This window comes from Eumetopias jubatus, unplaced genomic scaffold, assembly GCF_037043125.1.
Source record: "Eumetopias jubatus isolate StellerSeaLion01/CBP00866 unplaced genomic scaffold, mEumJub1_p1.0 scaffold_75, whole genome shotgun sequence".
Lineage (NCBI taxonomy): Eukaryota > Metazoa > Chordata > Mammalia > Carnivora > Otariidae > Eumetopias > Eumetopias jubatus.
Genome location: NW_028274881.1, coordinates 391,135 through 409,001, shown reverse-complemented (window position 1 = coordinate 409,001; position 17,867 = coordinate 391,135). Strand labels below are relative to the sequence as shown.

The 17,867-nt window shown below is 37.2% G+C and overlaps 2 protein-coding genes across 2 annotated transcripts; both read right to left on the bottom strand.

The window, feature by feature from the left end:
• Positions 1 to 939: 939 nt before the first annotated feature.
• On the bottom strand, positions 940 to 16,374 carry LOC148161748 (polyserase-2-like). Its single transcript, XM_088020581.1, has 9 exons — positions 14,712 to 16,374; positions 14,022 to 14,202; positions 12,894 to 13,154; positions 12,593 to 12,726; positions 12,182 to 12,482; positions 3,369 to 3,504; positions 2,747 to 2,994; positions 1,751 to 1,884; positions 940 to 1,209 (listed from the first exon to the last, which is right to left on the bottom strand). Exons 3-9 carry the CDS (start codon positions 13,060 to 13,062, stop codon positions 940 to 942), a joined length of 1,392 nt encoding a protein of 463 aa, XP_087876707.1. The 5' UTR covers positions 13,063 to 13,154; positions 14,022 to 14,202; positions 14,712 to 16,374.
• LOC148161747 (uncharacterized) lies at positions 15,469 to 17,091 on the bottom strand. The gene has a single exon (XM_088020591.1). It carries the CDS (start codon positions 17,089 to 17,091, stop codon positions 15,469 to 15,471), a length of 1,623 nt encoding a protein of 540 aa, XP_087876717.1.
• Positions 17,092 to 17,867: the final 776 nt, after the last annotated feature.

Genomic DNA, 17,867 nt, shown 5'->3' with positions numbered 1-17,867 from the left:
TCCTCTTCAGGGAGGGGCATCTGGATCCCCTTTGCTGTATGCCTCCAGGAAAAGCATATGTTTTCTGTCATCCGGTTTGGTTTAGTTGATCTTATTTGTTCTAAAAAAAAGTTTTTTCTTTGCAATGTCCCATCTTTACAGCTAACTGTATTCATGATTTCTTCATTTACCGCGACTCCTTTATTTTTTTAATTTTAATTTCAATTGCAGTTAATTTAATATATCGTGCCATATTACTTGTCTGTGTTTATAATCATTTTTCAGTTTCAAACAAGTACTTTGTCTCTATATAGCTGCTCTATGCTTAATTCCTATAATCTTTTTAATCCAAGCCACCATCTCATGATGTTAAGACAGTTTTAATAACTAAGATTGTATTTCTTGTTTGTGGTTTGCCTTTTTCCCCTTTGTTAACTTGTTTAGTTACATATGGAAAATCCAAAGGAAAACTCCTTCTTTCATGTTTATTTTTATATAATTAAGGGTTTTATGTACATTGTGTATTAATTTTTTTATGTTTTACTAACTACTTCAAGCTTTATAATTGTCTTATTCTCTTTAACAACTGAAATAATAAGTTTAGGCGTATATGTTTTTGATAGAACACATGAGCGCTCTGAAGTTTTATGAGGTGTGATTATGTATTTGTCAACTTTTCAATGTGATTTATTTTTTTATATTATCTTATTAACTATTATCACAAGTCATGGTGGAAGGTTTTACATTTTTGAAATTTTAATTGTTAAAATCTTTTTTTTTTACAATGTTAAAAGACTGTCATTTTAATGGATAGAATTGATGCTTTTCTAAGGAATAACTGCAGAGAAGTTAGGGTCTTAATTCAACTGTTTTGTTTTAATTGGAAGTTCTGATCTCTTTTTTTTTTTTTTTTTTTATCACAGTGTGACCAGATTGGTACTGGTCATTATAACCACTGGTTTACAATAGACTCTGCATTACAAGAATCATTAATGATGAAAGTGGCAGTGTTGCCTGTTTATGAAGACTAGATGACTTTGGCTTTTCCACCCAAGGCATGAGTGCCTGGTTTAGGGGATGACCTGTTTTGGCTGATGTGGAAAATATCCAGGAATAGTGTGGGCTGACAATGGTAGCAAGTGCCTTTAGACTGGTAAAGCCTATCTGTCTCCAGCTGCCATTTCCAGACACTGGTCTGCACATAACAGCACTGCCAGGAGTCACAGGTTCCTGTGAAGGCAATGGTAGAATTTTGATTAAAGCCACTGTCTTAAATTCTTACTTATTATTAGACTTTGTTAGTTGGAAAAGAGAAAAACTATTCAGAAAATAAAGAGGTCTCAAATAGCTAGCAGCCAATCAATATAATTACCAAATAGATTCTTCTCATAGGAAACTACTGATAATGCCATTGACCGTTAGTCCATAAAGATGGCATTTATAAAGGCAAATTAAGGTTTCAGATATGATGAAATTTAGAAGCCATGTATTAGAATATACAGAATTATATGAAATTCCTAATTTCTATGGACACCACCAAAACAGCATTTCAGTGTGGATAGTTAAGAATAACAAGTGTCAGATAAACCAGAGATTAATAGCATACATTTTTGAGGAAGTTTGTTCTGTAAGTAATTTTGTTTATTCCCACTGAACAAAAACCCAATTTCTTATATTTATAACTTACTAATTGCATGGTCTACATTTTTATATGTAGAAAAATTTATAGTTTCTATGAATTAGAATTAAAAAATGAACAGGAACTGTTTACCACATTCGTATCAGAGCCTTTCTCCTGAGTAATGAAGCAGATAATAGAACTGCCAATGTCAGGGTGGAGGTGGGCACAGCCTGAAGCTCCCATCACCTGCATCTGTAACATTTCTGGATTCTCATCTGTTTCTCCTAGAAAAACAGGTATAAAATAAGAAGTCCAAGAGATATAGCCTGCATTGTAACACTAACTAATGAGATGATATCATCATCACTTTAAATTATCTCTAAGTTTTAATGCCAAAAAACTTCATTTATTTTGTTATCACCTTCTTACTGCACATATTTATCCATTCTAATAATTTTCTTCACGTTTTAAATGCCATTCCAAATAATTTGCAATTTTATTTTCATTTGTAAAATATATTTCAAGTCATATCTAACTTCATTTTCTTAAGTATAAGTAAAAACAATGACCTATGTTTTTCATTATTATAAAGTTAGCACATTTAGGAAGCAGTCCATGTCTACTTTATTTACTAAACTTGACTGTACACAGAAAGATCTACCTTGTATCATTTTGCACATTTGAAATCTTATGTAGTCATTATCAAAACTATCATTTTATAAAACCAAAACAAATCCCAGAGAATATCTCTTATTTTGATCAAAACCCAGACACTGAAAATAGAAGAATCACAGGATGCTGGAATCCCTGGTTACACAGCCACATTTTCTTTTTACATTTCGGATCATGTTGTTAATCTAGTATTTACTAATGATTTCTTAGGGTCTCCTTGGATAGTAAGTAGCATGCAATTATAAAACTCTTGAAACCCTTGACTAAATTTTTTCGCTGTTAATATAAGTCGATAGTTAAATACAAATTTTTCATGTTCCCATTAAAAATTAGTTGAGTTATGAAAAAAAATTAAAATTAATAATGGAGACAATGTTGGCTAGAATTCTTACCTGAATTTTAACATCAAACAAATGGATCCCCCATCTCACATATTTTAGAACCACTGTCCTAATAAGCAAATTAACTACTGACCTGGTTTGAGAACTCTTGGCCCAGAAAGCCAGCATTCTGAGCTACTGAGGTTCTTCAGATGTCCCAATGGTGCTAAGAGCTGAATGGGAGTCTGGACCTCTTGAAGGAGCAGCAGTGCTAGATCATTTCTTGCTGCCCCACTCACCAACCGAAATCTCTCATGCAGTAGAATGTTAGACACCTTAATAACTCTCAGAGGTGCTCCAGGGTGCTTCAGGCCTAGTATTACAGCAGTGTCTTCAGGATTCCTAAGTGTGTAGTTAGAGACTAATTAGAATATATTCACTAGGATATATGAGGCCTTAACAGCCATCAGTATTAGGCTTTGTAATGTATTCCATTAGCTATGATGTATAAAGTTCCTACTTTACCTGTAGGGAAATCAGAACACTATGAAAACTCAAAATTCATACACAGTGGAACTAGGGAGGTATTAACTAAAGGAAATATCAATCAAACACGCTGAGGCAAATTTCTTGCCTAGCCTGATGCAAAGATTCTATAGAGATAAGAGATACTGTTCAGGCATAATATGAAGTGAATTAATTCAAAGAAGACTTCAACAAACTAATTTGAAAATACTTTAGCACAGTGTATTATATGAAGCAGGATGCAAACTTACATGTTCCTGACACAGTGGGCAGCAGTGAGAACCCAAGAGCTGCTAACAAGGGAACCACTGCAAATTTGACTGCCACAGCTGATGATCATGGCTTGCCAAGGCATGGCATATCGTAGAGAAATTCGATCTGCTAAAGCTGAGAATAAAAGTAAATTCAGTAGAATCGTCATCTGTAGCCCATCTTTAAAGTTTTTCATCCTTCCTATCCCTTCTAAACTTATCACGGTTACTAAAATTGACTTGCAAACACACAGTCTGTATTGTTACATATATGCTATTTCCCTAAAAGGAATAATTGCCTTATTGTTATGTTTCCAGATCAATCATTTCTTTATGGTCCAGTTTAATTACCTTTCATTTGTCAAACTATTGGGAACTATTATAGGTCTCTTCCCAAGGGGAATTCTTTTTCAGCTGTTAGTTTGCTTAGTTAGGAGTCATTAATATAGTAAGCAATAAAAAAAGAAGCAAAATTTTATTTGACCATTTATTGGAGAAATAAATTTAAAAATTTCAGTGGAACAGAAGGAACTGAGCTTAATTACTTTTTAAATATTCAGTGACACTTAGGAGGGGATGATGGTGGTATAGCAGGAAGACACTATAGTCACCCCATGCAATGAACACAACTATATAACCCTCAAATTATCTGAAATGCAACATAATTTGATCTGAAGACTGAGAGAACATACATGTTCAGCTAAAGACAGAAGCAGCCATATCAAAGAAGGCAGGAAGTGTGGAGATGTTGTTTGGGAGAGAAATGGCTCATGGCCACTGCAGTGGGTAGGGAGCAATGATGTAGAAGAAGGGTGACAGACAGACTAGCACACATAGCAGTGCACAAGGATAACAAACCCCATAGGAATTAGCTTGGAAAGTGAAAGGGGCTGAATTTTGTAGTTTTAAAGGTCAGTAGGCTTGGCTCTGGGAGAGCCCAGAGGCCTTGAGGCTGCTCCTAGAGAAAAGACAGGTAAACAGCCTGGGAACATACAGTGTGGAAACAGCAATCTGAAGAGCACCTGGGCCACACAGCAGAGAGGCTTCAGTTCAGAGAATGTCCCAGAGGCAGTGTTCATAGACAGACCGTCTCCAGGAACAAAGGATCTAGAAAGTACCATTTATGTCCCCTGCCCCTCAGAATAAACACAGGGCCACCTGCGGTAACCAGTGCAGCATGGTTGCTTGCTACACAACTTTTTTACACCATGTTCCACCCCTTTGTGCCCTGGCAAGACTGCCCTTCTCAGTCAAATTTGCCTCAGTCTCAGTGTGGTGGATTTTTCACCAGGGTGGCCTTCCCATAACCCTAGTACAAACTCCTGCCTATGTCACATCTCCCAACCTGAGAGTTTTGTGAAGCCTTGCGTCCAGAGGCAGTGGTAACACATCTCATTTCACAAGCAGTCCAGAACACACCTAGTTAAAACCAACCACATTCAGGCCAGAGTTTAAACACTACCCAGAGCAGGTGAGGAGAGCCACTGTAAAAGACTGGCTGAAATGATAAAGTGGCCAGAATGAAACAAAAGAACAAAGGCAGCACACACTGGAAGCATGCCTGGAAGTGGCAGCATTTGGGGAACAGTAACACGATACAGCAGGTCACTACAGGACCTCTTCTTCCTAAGACCATTACTGTCCAAAGAGGAATTGTAGCTAACCTCCCTAACACAGAGAAATAGGCATGGAGACTTAGACAAAATAAAAAGATGGAGAAATCTGTCTTAAATGAAAGACCAAGATAAGGCCAAGGCCAGATGTCTAAGCAAAACTGCTATAAGTGGCATGCTTGATAGAGGATTCAAAATAATGGTCATAAGGATACTCACTGGATTGAGAAAAGACTGGAAGGCATCAGTGAGACTACTAACACAAAAAATAACATAGGAGATAAAGGGCTTAATAAATGAAATGCGAAACATTCTTGATGGCATGAAGAATAGAAGAAATGAGGAACAAATTAATGATCTAGGAGACAGAATAATGGAAAGTAATCAAGCTGAACAAAAGAGAGAAGAGAGAAGTACACAAAATGAGAATAAACTCAGTGACTCCATCAAATGTAATAACATTCATTTTATAGGAGCCAAGAAGTAGAGAGAAAAGGGGGCACAGAAATTATTTAAAGAGATAGTAACTGAAACTCCCCTAATCTGGAGAAGGAAACATATCCAGATGCACGAAGCACAGAAACCCCTCCACAAAATCAACAAAAGTAGACCCACACCAAGATTTAAACTTACACCAAGTAATTAATTTAATTTAATTCCACCAAGTAATTAAACTAGCAAAATACAGTGACAAGACAAAATTTTGAAAGCAGCAAAACAAAAGAAGACAGTTACATACAAGGAAAATGCATAAGGATAAGAGTGGATTTTCAGCAGGAAGGAGTGGCATGATATTTTTAAAGTGCTAAATGCGAAAAATCTGCAGCCAAGAATACTCTATCTAGCAAGGCTATCCTTCAGAACAGAAGGAAAGATAGTTTTCCAGGCAAAAGACAACTAAAGAAGTTGGTGACCAGTAAACCAGTTCTGCAAGAAATATTAAAAGGGGACTCTTTGAGTGGAAACAGGAGACCAAAAGTTATAGTAGGAAGGTAGGAAACATATGAGGAGTAAAAATTAACACTTCTATAAAATGTCATGCAAGGAACTCAGAAAATAAAAGGATTTAAAATATGACAGCATACGGGGACTGGGTGGCTCATTTGGTTAAGCCCCTTGATTTTGGTCTGGTTTATGATCTCAGGGTTTTGAGTTTGAGCCCAAGTCCAGCTCCATGTTGGGCATAGAGTCTGTTTAAGATTCTCTCTCTCCCTTTCCCCCATCCCTCCCCTCCCCTCTTGCTCACGCTTTCTCAAAAAATAAACAAATAGATAAATAAAGAGATAAATAACAGCAGATATTAAAATGAGAGGCGGAAAGGAGTAAAGAATGGTTTCAAGCTTAAATGACCATAAACTTAATATAGACTGCTACATGTAGAAGATATTATATACAAACCTAATGGTAACTACAAATCAAAGACACTAATAAATATGCAAAGAATAAAGAAAAAATAACCAGGTATATCACTAAAGAAAATCAGCAAACCATTAAAGAAAGACAAGAATGTATCAAAGAAAATCTTCATAAACAACCACAAAGCAAATACATTGATATGTATTTAACAATAATTATGTTGAATGTAAATGGAGTGAATATTCCAATCAGAAGACAAAGAGTGACACAATGGATGTGTCCATCCATGGGGAAGACCCATCTGTATGCTGTCTATAATAGACTCATTTGAGACCTAAAGACACCTGCAGATTGAAATGAGGGGATGGAAAAACATTTATCATGCAAATGGCTATAAAAAGAAAGCCGAAGTGGCAATACTTTTATTGTACAAACTAGACTTTAGATTTTTAAAAAAATTTTTATTTGACAGAGAGAGAGAGAGAGAGCACAAGCAGGGGGAGTGGCAGGCAGAGGCAGAGGGAGAAGCAGGCTCCCCACGGAGGAGGGGGAGCCCAATGTGGGACTCCATCCCAGGATCCTGGATCCCAGGATCATGACCTGAGCCGAAGGCAGTCGCCCAACCAACTGAGCCACCCAGGCACCCCAAACTGGACTTTTAAACAAAGACTATTAACAAAAGACAAAGAAGGGCACTATATAATCATAAAAGGGACAATCCAACAAGAAGATCTAAAACTTGTAAATATTTCTACACCCAACATGGGAGAACCCAAATACATAAAGCAGTTAATAACATTAAGGAACTCATTGATAATAATGAAATAATAGTAGTGGACTTTAACACCACACTTACATCAATGGACAGATCATCCAAACAGAAAATCAACAAGGAAACAGGGCTTTAAATGACATAATGGACCAGATAAACTTAACATATATAATCATGACATTCCAACCTAAAAGAGCAAAGGACACATTCTTTTCAAGTGCATTTGGGTCATTCTCCAGAATAGATCACATGTAAGCCCACAAAACAGGCCTCAAGAAATTCAAGATGGAAGTCATACCATGCATCTTTTCTGACCACAATGCTATAAAATGAGAAATTAACCACAGGAAAAAAAAAATCTGGAAAGACCACAAATACATGGAAGTTAAACTAAATATAAGTAATGAATAAGTGAACCAGGAAATCAGAGAAGGAATAAAAAATTACATGGAAATAAATGAAAATGAAAACACAATAGTCCAAAACTGTTGAGTTTCATCAAAAGTGGTCCTAAGAGGGAAGTACATAGCAATACATACCTAGTTCAACCAGCAAGAAAAGTCTCAAATAAGCTCACCTTACACCTAAAGGAGCTAGCGAAAGAACAATAAACAAAGCCTAAAACCAGGAGAAGGAAGGAAATTATAAACATGAAAACAGAAATAAATGATATAGAAACTAAAAACAACAACAGAACAGATCAATGAAACCAAGAGCTGGTTCTCTGAAAAATACTAATAAAATTGATAAGCCTCCAGGCAGATTTATCAAGAAGCAAAGAGGAAGGACTAAAATAAATAAAATTACAAATGAGAGAGAAATAACAACCAACACCACAAAAATACAAACAGATATACAGATAATTATAAGAAAATATGAGAAACTATATGCCAACAAACTGGACAACTTGGAAGCAATTGGTAAATTCCTAGAAAAAGGAACAGAAAATTTGAAAAGATTGATTACCAACCTATAAATTGAATCAGTAATAATAATGATAAAAAAAACTCCCAACAAACAAAAGTCCAGGATGAGATGGCTCCCCAGATGAATTCTACCAAACATTCAGAGTTAATACCTATTCTCAAACTATTCCTAAATACAGAAAAGGAAGGATCACTTCCAAATCCATTCTATGAGGAGAGAATTACTCTAAAATCAAAACCAGAGAAACGCTCCACTAAAAAAGACAATAGGCCAATATCTGATGAACACGGATGGAAAAATTCCTGAGAAAATACTAGCAAATCAAATAGAACAATACATTAAATAAATCATTCACCCACTCAAATCGGATTTATTTCTGAGTGGTAGGTGGTTCAATTATCACAAATCAATGTGATATACCATCAATAAAAGGATAAAACCATATGATTATTTCAAGAGACACAGAAAAAGCATTTGACAAAGTACAATATCCATTCATGATAAAGATCCTCACCAAGGTAGATTTAGAAGGAACATACTGCAACATAATAAAGGCCATATATGAAAACCCCAGACACCATCAACCACAATGGCAAAAAACAGAGCTCTTTCCCTATTTAGGAAAAAAAAAATGATGTCCACTCTCACCACTGTTATTAATCATAGTATTAGAAGTCCTAGCCTCGGCAATCAGATAAGCACTAGAATCAAAGGCATCCAGTCAGCAAGAAAGAAGCAAAACTTTCACTACCTGCAGATGACGTGACACTATATACAGAAAACTGACATGACTCCAACAAAAATTCAGGTAGAACTGATAAAGTCAAGTCTCAGGATACAAAGTAAATGTGCAGAAATCTGTTACATTTCTATACACCAATTAATGAGCAGCAAAAAGAGAAATTAAGAAAGCAATCCCATTTACAGTTTTACCGAAAACAATAAGATATCTAGGAATAAATGTAACCAGAGGTTTGAAAGACCTGTACTCTGAACTGTAAAACACGGATGAAAGAATTTGTAGAGCACACAAAAAATGTTGAACATCCCACAGTCATGCACTGGAAGAAAAATTACTTGAAAAGGTCTCTAACCCACAGCAATCTACAAATTTAATGTAATCCTATCAAAACACCACCCGGGTTTTTCATAGAGCTAGAAAAATCCAAAAATTTGTTTGGAACCACAGAAGAACTTTGTTTTTAAATTATTTTACGTATATATTTTTATTATTATGTTCAGTTAGCGAACATATACAGAAGAACTTTAATTGTCAAAGCAATGTTGAAAAAGAAAAGTTAAGCTGGAAGCAGTACATCTAGTCTTCAAGTTATATTACAAAGCTGTAGTGATCAATACAGTGTGGTACTGGTACAGAATATACAGATACATAACACACAAAAATAGATCAATGAAACAGAATAGAAAATCCAGAAATAAACACACAATTTTGTGGTCAACTAATCTTTGACAAAGCAGAAAAGAATATCCAATGGCAAAAAGACAGTCTCTTCAACAAATGGTGTTGGGAAAACTGGACAGTCACATGCAGAAGAATGAAACTGGACCACTTTCTTACAGCATACACAAAAATAAACTCAAAATGGATTAAATGTGAAAGCTGAAACCATTAAAATCCTAGAAGAGAGCACCTATAGTAACTTCTCTTGACATCAGCCACAGCAACTTCTTACTAGACAGATCTCCTGAGGCAAAGGAAACAAAAGCAAAATTTAACTATTGGGACTTCATCAGGATAAAAAGCTTCTGTACAGAAAAGGAAACAATCAACAAAACTAAAGGCAGCCTGCAGAATGGGGAAAGATATTTGTAAACAATGTATCTGATAAAAGGCTAGTATCGAAAATATAAAAAGCATTTGTTAAACTTAACACCCAAAAGCCCAAACCCCAGTTAGGAAATTTTCAGAAGATATGAACAGATATTTCTGCAAAGAAGACATCCAAATGGCCAACAGACACATGAAAAGATGCTCAACATCACTCATCATCAAGGAACTACAAATCAAAACCACCATGAGTTATCACCCCACACTAGTCAGAATGGCTAAAATTAAAAAAAAAGAAAAAACAACAGATGTTGGCAAGGATGCAGAGAGGAACCCTCTTGCACTGTGGGTGGGAATGAAAACTGGTGCAGCCACTCTGGAGAACAGTATGGAGGTTCCTCAAGACATTAAAATAAAACTGCACTATGACCCAGCAATTGCAGTACCAGGTATTGACCCTCAGAATAAACAATACTGATTCAGAGGGGTACATGCTCCCTGATGTTTATAGTAGCAATGTCCACAATAGCCAAGATATGGAAGCAGCCCATCGACAGATGAATGGATAAAGAAATGTGGTACATATATACTTTGGAATATTACTCAGTCATCAGAAAGGAATGAAATCTTGCCATTTGCAATGACAAGGATGGAACTAGAAGGTATTATTCTAAGCAAAATATGTCATTCAGAGAAAGACAAATACCATATAATTCACTCACATTTGAAATTAAAAAAAAAAAGCGATGAGCAAAGGGGGAAAAAAAAGAGAGGCAAACCAAGAAACAGACTGTTAATTCTAGAGAACAAACTGATGGTTACCAAGGGGAACTCGGTGGAGGATGGGTGAAACAGGTGATGGGAATGAAGCAATGCACTTGTTGTGATGAGCACATGGTGTTGTATGGAAGTGCAGAATCGCTATATTGTACACCTGAAAGTCATATTACCATGTATGCTAACTGGAATTTAAATAACAACTTTAAAAAATTAAACCTTAGTGTGATGTGCAGTTGTTACTTTAAATATGATTTTCAGGTTTGCCACTTAGGAAAGTGAAGTTTAGAGTTTGTCATAAAAGTTTTGAGTTGAAGTAATACATATATAAATTGAAATATGGTAGAGATAAGAAGATAAGAAGTTCTTTACTCAGATATTTCAAAGTCCTCATCACTTTGACAATTAACACAGTGTAATTCCCTGGATAGTCTAGATTCTGTCTTCACCTATTCTCTTCCCTTACTCTTTTTATACATCTTATCTCTACCATTATTTCAATTTATATATGTATTAACTACTATTACTTCAACTCAAAACTTTTGGGACAAACTCTAAAATTCACTTTCCTAAGTTGCAAACCTGAAAATCATATTTAAAGTAACAACTGCACATCACACTAAGGTTTAATTTTTTAAAGTTGTTATTTAAATTCCAGTTTGCATACATGGTAATATTACTTTCAGGTGTACAATATAGCGGTTCTACACTTCCATACAACACCATGTGCTCATCACAAGTGCTTTAGAGGGTAGGAATTGGGGGGATGGGTTATTAATACCCTGGTGGTGGGTATTAAGGAGAGCATAATGAAAGGAGCACTGGTTGTTATACACAAACAATGAATCATGGAACACTGCATCAAAAACTAATGATGTGATGTACAGTGATTGACATAACATAATGAAATAAATTTTTTTAAAAAAGCTTTAAAAAAGCACCCATTACTATGGATAAGACAGTATGAACATGATAAATAGGTTTAATTAGGTGAAAATATAATATGGAGAAATATGATTTGTTAGAAATAAATTTCTAAGGAAAGAAAAGTGAGGTTGTCATTGATGATAGTATGACAGATTTCATAATAGTAAGGAAAAGAAAGATGGTCACAATGTAACAGATTTCAGTAGAGCATATTAGAGAAATTTTTATATATATTTCTACCAAGAAAGTATATTCTCAACTTAAAATTCTGACATAACTTTTGTTAAGATTCTGTGGTAGTAAAGACGTTCACGTGAGAAGAATAAAAAGTTTGAGTGTCTATGCTAACCTTGTTCCCTCTTTCTATACTGATAATGTGATTAAACCATTCTAGTTCTATGGGTATCACAGTAAATAAGAAAATTATTATAATCACGTCATCTGTATCAGAAAGAAATATTATGGCAGTTAAATAATACACCAAGGATGAAATACCTTTGGAAGTCATAAGGTTAATGATTCCTAATATTTGGTATTAAAAACTCATGCATTTCTCTGGGAAAAAACTCTCCCCCTCCTTTTCTATTTCCATTATCCTTTTCTCTTCATTTTTTTTTCATACCTCCCTGACTACCATTTTCTTGGGCCTTACTCTGAGGCTGTGGCAGAGAGATGAACTGTGGCCGAACAGAAGCAGGAGTGGCAGTAAAAGCTGAGTTGTTTGTAGAGGTAGAGACTGAAAGGGAGATGGAAGCAGAGGTAGTCATGGCCCCTTGCTGGGACCATGGTGCATGGCTGGGCCGTGTAACTCCCTGAAGCCAAAAAAGGAAAGGGCTCACTTGGCTGAAGACGTAGGGCTTTGTGCAATGTTCATCGAAGTGACTCAAAATTCCCACCTGCACCCATGTGTTCTTTTGTTGTAGATGGCATACCAGCGGTGCCCCTAAGTCACCCTGCAAGAAACAAAGAGCAAAATGTCCATGTGCACTTTAAAGGAGGCTAGGAAGTAACTTCTGGTTTTGAAGAAGTAACTTTTGCTTTCCACACCCCTCAGCTGTATCACCTTACAGCCAGTCTCGCCAAGAGCTTGCTTGGCTTCCACACAGAAAGTGAACTCATTCAGCTTGGGCCAAAACTGGGCACATGTGCTGACTTGCAGTATTTTTAGATGCCTTTTCTGCAGAATTCCAGGACTTCCTAGTGGAAAAGGGAGAACAGAGAGGATTTTAGTTTTACCCTAGTTAGAGGGAGAAATATGGCTGAAGGAAAAGATAATCACAAACCTTCTATTACATGAAAGGATACTGCTCCTTCTTTTCAAATATATCATACTTATGCTCATGTAAATATGCTGCATTACTCACCTCTCATGAGGGACCAACTGGGTAGCCAGCAGTCATACAGCTGTATATTTTTCTCTTGCTCCAGGTTCTCCTCTAGACAGATAGGAAGCACCAAGGGTTGAAAATGTAGGGGCTGTTTCAGGAAGATCAGCCCAGGACCCAAAGGTCCCTTGGGACCTAGGTAGGGCATGGCACGTGGAATGCCTACAGTTTGAGCTTGAGCAGGCTCCTGAAGATCAGTAAGCCCCACTTGGACCAGGGCTAGTGCTTCTGAGTTTTTTTCTGGGAGGGAAATTTATCAAGCATTTTATTATTACATATTTCAATGTGGAAAAGAACTCTAGAGTTAACATGAATAAAATGAAGTCCAGGTGAGCATTAAAGTACTACTATTCCCTTCACTACTCCTGTCTTATTAGGAACACTATGTTTAGACACCTTCAGAAATGAGGAGGTAAGTTTTACAATGCAAACCATTTAATTGTTGAAAATTCCTAACTTGAATTATTAGGCATCCTAATATTTATCGTGAAAGTAAAATACACCAAATACACCAAATAGTGAAATACACCAAAAACTAATGATGTACTGTATGGTGACTAACATAACATAATAAAAAAAAAAAACACTTAGTGAAATACATTTTGAAAGTTAGGAGTTGAAATATTGTATAGTAATAATATAAATAACTTTGGACAGTTATTCCCTTTCTGGGGGCTTTGTTTTCCTTGTTTGTCCAAAGACTTACTTCACTATGCTAAAAGAAGAAATAAAACTATGCTCAAAAGGATATTTTTCAAAGAGTTATAATTCTTCTACAGATCCATATATTTAAGAGATAACATGGTTGAAGTCAGAAAGTGGAAAACTGTGAACCTTACTATTTAAACTTTCCATCATTTTATTATAGGTAAAATTATACAAAAATAGGGTATCTTTTAACAGTTCTATTGATTTGGATCCTGAAATTATCTCTGAAAAACAGGTAAAGCACCCATTTATGGATACTTGAGATATGACAAGATACAAGTAGAGATGCTTTCTCTTTAGTTAAGGAAATGTAACAGATGTGACTACTGCAAGAAGATACACAAAATTTGATTTCTGTAACAAAGAATATATACCATCTTTAAAGAATCTTGAAAGGACATACTCAGACTTACATGAAATTTGCACATCTAGCTGAGGTAAGGATCCACTGTTCATTCAGTACAGAGCCAGCACAGAAATGGGAGAAAGAGAGTTGCACGGAAACCATCCAAGGAAATTCACCCACGTCTGCCTCCCAGCAGTTGGGACAGTGAGGCACAAGGCCAGGTCGTAATCCACACTCAGCAGGAGGAATCCATATTTTCAATAGGTGAAGGAAGTATTATTACCTCCTTTACCTGAACAGTTTGATTTCCTATTTTTTGACTTTATCAAAGTGCTTGTAAATTTTCAACTTTAGGAAAGTGCTTGGAAATATAAATTTTAACCCTATATAGTTGGGTATGGGAATAGAGATTGTCTGAATACACCTCTCTGAAAATAACATATGTCTATTCATTCCTCAAATAGAACAGTAAACCATTTCTAAGCACTAAAAGCATTTTTATAATATGCTCTGAAAGGAACTACACTTATAAAAAAACTGTTTCTAGCAAAATTGGTCTTCTCTGAATATGTACATATCTGTTAAGATTTTGTAATCCATTCCCCATTCTCTGATCTAAATAATGGTTTGAATTATGTCCTGCCAAGTATGAGGGCATGACTTCTGACCTATAGAGAAACTCTTGTAATTAGGCTCTAACAAAGACCTTGGTGCTAAGGATAATAACTCAAATAGATGACTACCCTGAACTTGCCTGTGGCTTCATGAGAAATAACAGCTGTCTTGAAGAGCCAGAAAGCCTGGACACTCCCTTTCCAGGCCACACCTAGGTGACACTCAGCCAAAGAAACGTTGAGTTGTGAATACTTGAGAGGATCTTGTTCAGGCTGATGAGACTTGGTTCCAGATTGAGACCCAGGCATCAGAGAAGGTTCTTTTCTTAAAAGGGTGGCTGGAGCAGCAAGCAGATATGAAAAAGTATGAGAAAGAATGTTCTCTTCAGTAAATTTTAAGGAAGACAGTTCCTTGACAGAGCTATCAGAAGAGGAGGCTAAGGCAGGAGAACAGGAGAGAAGGCTGCTGGAGAAAGAATGGAGCAAGAAGGGAAAATATAGAATAAAGGCAATATACCAGAAGAAATGACCAAATAGGAATGGGGCAATGCACATGGTGATGGGAGAGAACAAGGAATAAGAAAGGAAAATGATGGAGAGAGGGGGCTAAGAGATGTAGATGTTACATCAGGGCTTCCATTTGTTTTTGTAATTTGGAATTTGACAACCTTCGGGTAATGAAGTCTTTCAGGAAGCCAAGTACTTGCAAGGGGAAGAAAAGAAAGGGAATGTTTGTGAGCTCACTCAAACGGAGAGAATTGATTTGATATTGGCTTTCTGTTGTACCTATCTCAGTTGACAAAGCTATAAAATACTGATGTGGGGAAGGAATTATTTCTATTGGTTAAAAAAGGTACATGTTTAGACCAGGAACTGAAATGGCTAGTTAAGGGAGTTGCTCTATCTGGCTCAACCTCAGAAGGAACAAATGATATAATTCTATCGGCTTATAATGCCTGTCAGGTCTGATTTCTACTTCAGTATGGATCCAAGTTCTGACTTTGTCATGTTTATGGATAGCAAATGATGCAATCATACCAGTTTCAGGGTGGGCCCAGGATCTCACTGCTTGGGTTTCAGGATGGATCCAAGGGTGAAACATACCAACTTCAGGCTGCAACCCGGAGCTGAAGATCTGAGATTCGGAATTGGTCGATGGTCTGACTTTATTCATTGGAATGTAGAACCAAGATCTAAGTGCATCAGCATCTACCTTCATCCAGGGTCTGACTGTTTGGATTTCTGAGTAGGGTTGATTCACAGTACCTCTTTGCTGAATCCAGGGGTGATTTATACCGTCAGCCTGACTCCAGGGACTGACAGATTGGGAGTCAGATTTAATCCAGGGTTGAAATGTATCACTTTGAGTCTGTAACCAAGATGTAATTGTATCAAGTTCCAATGAAGTTGGAGGTTTTACTACTTTGCCCTCTGTCTGGGTCCAAATTTGGATTGTTTCAGTTTCAGGTTGAGTCCATGATCTAATTGTATTGGCTTCAGGCTGGTTCCAAGGTTTTATTGAATCCAGTTTAGTCTGGAACCAGTGTCTTATTACTGTACCAGCTTCTAACTGGGTCAGGGGGTATATTTCTATATTTTCAGACTGGGTCCGTGATCTAATTGTAGCAGTTTCAACCTGAATCCAGGGTTGCACTGTACTGATTTCAAGCTTGGTCCAGGATCTGACTGTACTAGTTTCATACTGAGTCCAAGAGCTACTTATACCATTTTGGGTCCCAGAAGATGTCATTTGAGATTCAAGATGGGACCAAGGCCTAACTGCATCATTTTGAGTCAGGTACCAAAATGTGCCTGTATTTCTTTCAGTCCAGATACTGACTGACTGAGACCCAGGCTTGGTCCAGGGTGTGACTGTACTGCTTTTAGACTGGATCCAGAGGTTGAATATACTAGCTTCACTGTGAAACCATGGTCGCAAGGCATCACCTCCAGAAAGGGTCCAGGTTCTTACTTTGTCTTTTTCAGACTTATTCCAGGGGTGGGATATACCAGTTTTTGTTGGAATCCATGGTATGACTGTAGGAGTTTCATGTTGGGCCAAGGGCTCAAATCTATCAGTTTCAAACTGGGTCAAAGTTCTCACTGTTTGAAGTTTTGAGCAGGCCGAGGTACTTACTCTTTCTGTTTCAGGTTTAAACCAATATCGGCTAATATCAGTTTCAGATAGGGGTAAGAGTGTGGCTGCTTGTGACAAAGGCACTCTCCATGATACCAGTGTTTCAAATTCTGGCAAAGGCCATGTATTAACATTATTAATTCCAGGATGTGTCGACAGAAGAGATGCTTGATTTTCTCCTTGAATCAAGGATTGAGTAGAATCACTTTGAGGATGCAATGAAATACTGAATACACCAGCTTCAGGCAGTATCCATGATTTCTTAGACTCAGATATAAGTACAGTCCAAAATATGACCGTATCAGTTACACTCGGTATATAAGAATTTACTGCTTGATATTCAGACTGAGTCCAGGATATAATTGTGGACATTGCAGAATGTGTCCAGGATTTTACTAATGAATATTCATTATGAGTCCATATTTTCACTGTAGAAGCTTTAGTGTCTGTCAAAGGATTTAGAAGAGAGGAGGCCTGGGTCCATGTTGTGACGGTAGAAACAAGTGTCACTGTCCAGGGATTTACTGCTGGAAACACACCTTGGTTCCATGACATGACTCTGGAAGCAAGAGCCTCTGTCCAGGGATTTACTGCTGGAGGTACAGCTTGAGTCCATGATGTGACTCTGGATGTATCAGTGTCTGTCCAGGGATTTACTGCTGGAGGTACAGCTTGGGTCCATGGAGTGACTCTGGATGCACCAGCCTCTGTCCAGGGATTTACTTCTGAAGGGATAGCTTGGGTCCATGGAGTGACTTTGGATGCATCAGCTTCTGTCCAGGGATTTATTCCTGGAGGTGCAGCTTGGGTCCATGGCATGACTCTGGATGCGCCGGCGTCTGTCCAGGGATTTCCTTCTGGAGATACAGCTTGGGTCCATGATGTAACTCTGGATGCACCAGCCTCTGTCCAGGGATTTATTGCTGGAGGTACACCTTGTGTCCATGGAATGACTCTGGATGCACCAGTGCCTGTCCAGGGATTTACTACTGGAAGTACAGCTTGGGTCCCTGGAAAGACTCTGGAAGTGACAGCCTCTGTCCAGGTATTTACTGCTACTGGAAATACTACTTGGATCCATGGTATGTCTCTCAAAGTGACAGCTTCTGTCCCTGGATTTACTGCTACAGATATAGCTTGGGTCCATG

Excerpts from the sequence above, each read along its gene's own strand:
- LOC148161748 (XM_088020581.1), bottom strand. The coding sequence starts at position 13,062 with ATGCCCTACCTAGGTCCCAAGGGACCTTTGGGTCCTGGGCTGATCTTC. Across the intron at positions 1,885-2,746 it reads GCCAAGAGTTCTCAAACCAG|GAGAAACAGATGAGAATCCA; the intron begins GTCAGTAGTTAA and ends CTGTTTTTCTAG. Across the intron at positions 1,210-1,750 it reads AAGGCTCTGATACGAATGTG|GAACCTGTGACTCCTGGCAG; the intron begins GTAAACAGTTCC and ends TTGCCTTCACAG.
- LOC148161747 (XM_088020591.1), bottom strand. The coding sequence starts at position 17,091 with ATGTCCACAATTATATCCTGGACTCAGTCTGAATATCAAGCAGTAAAT.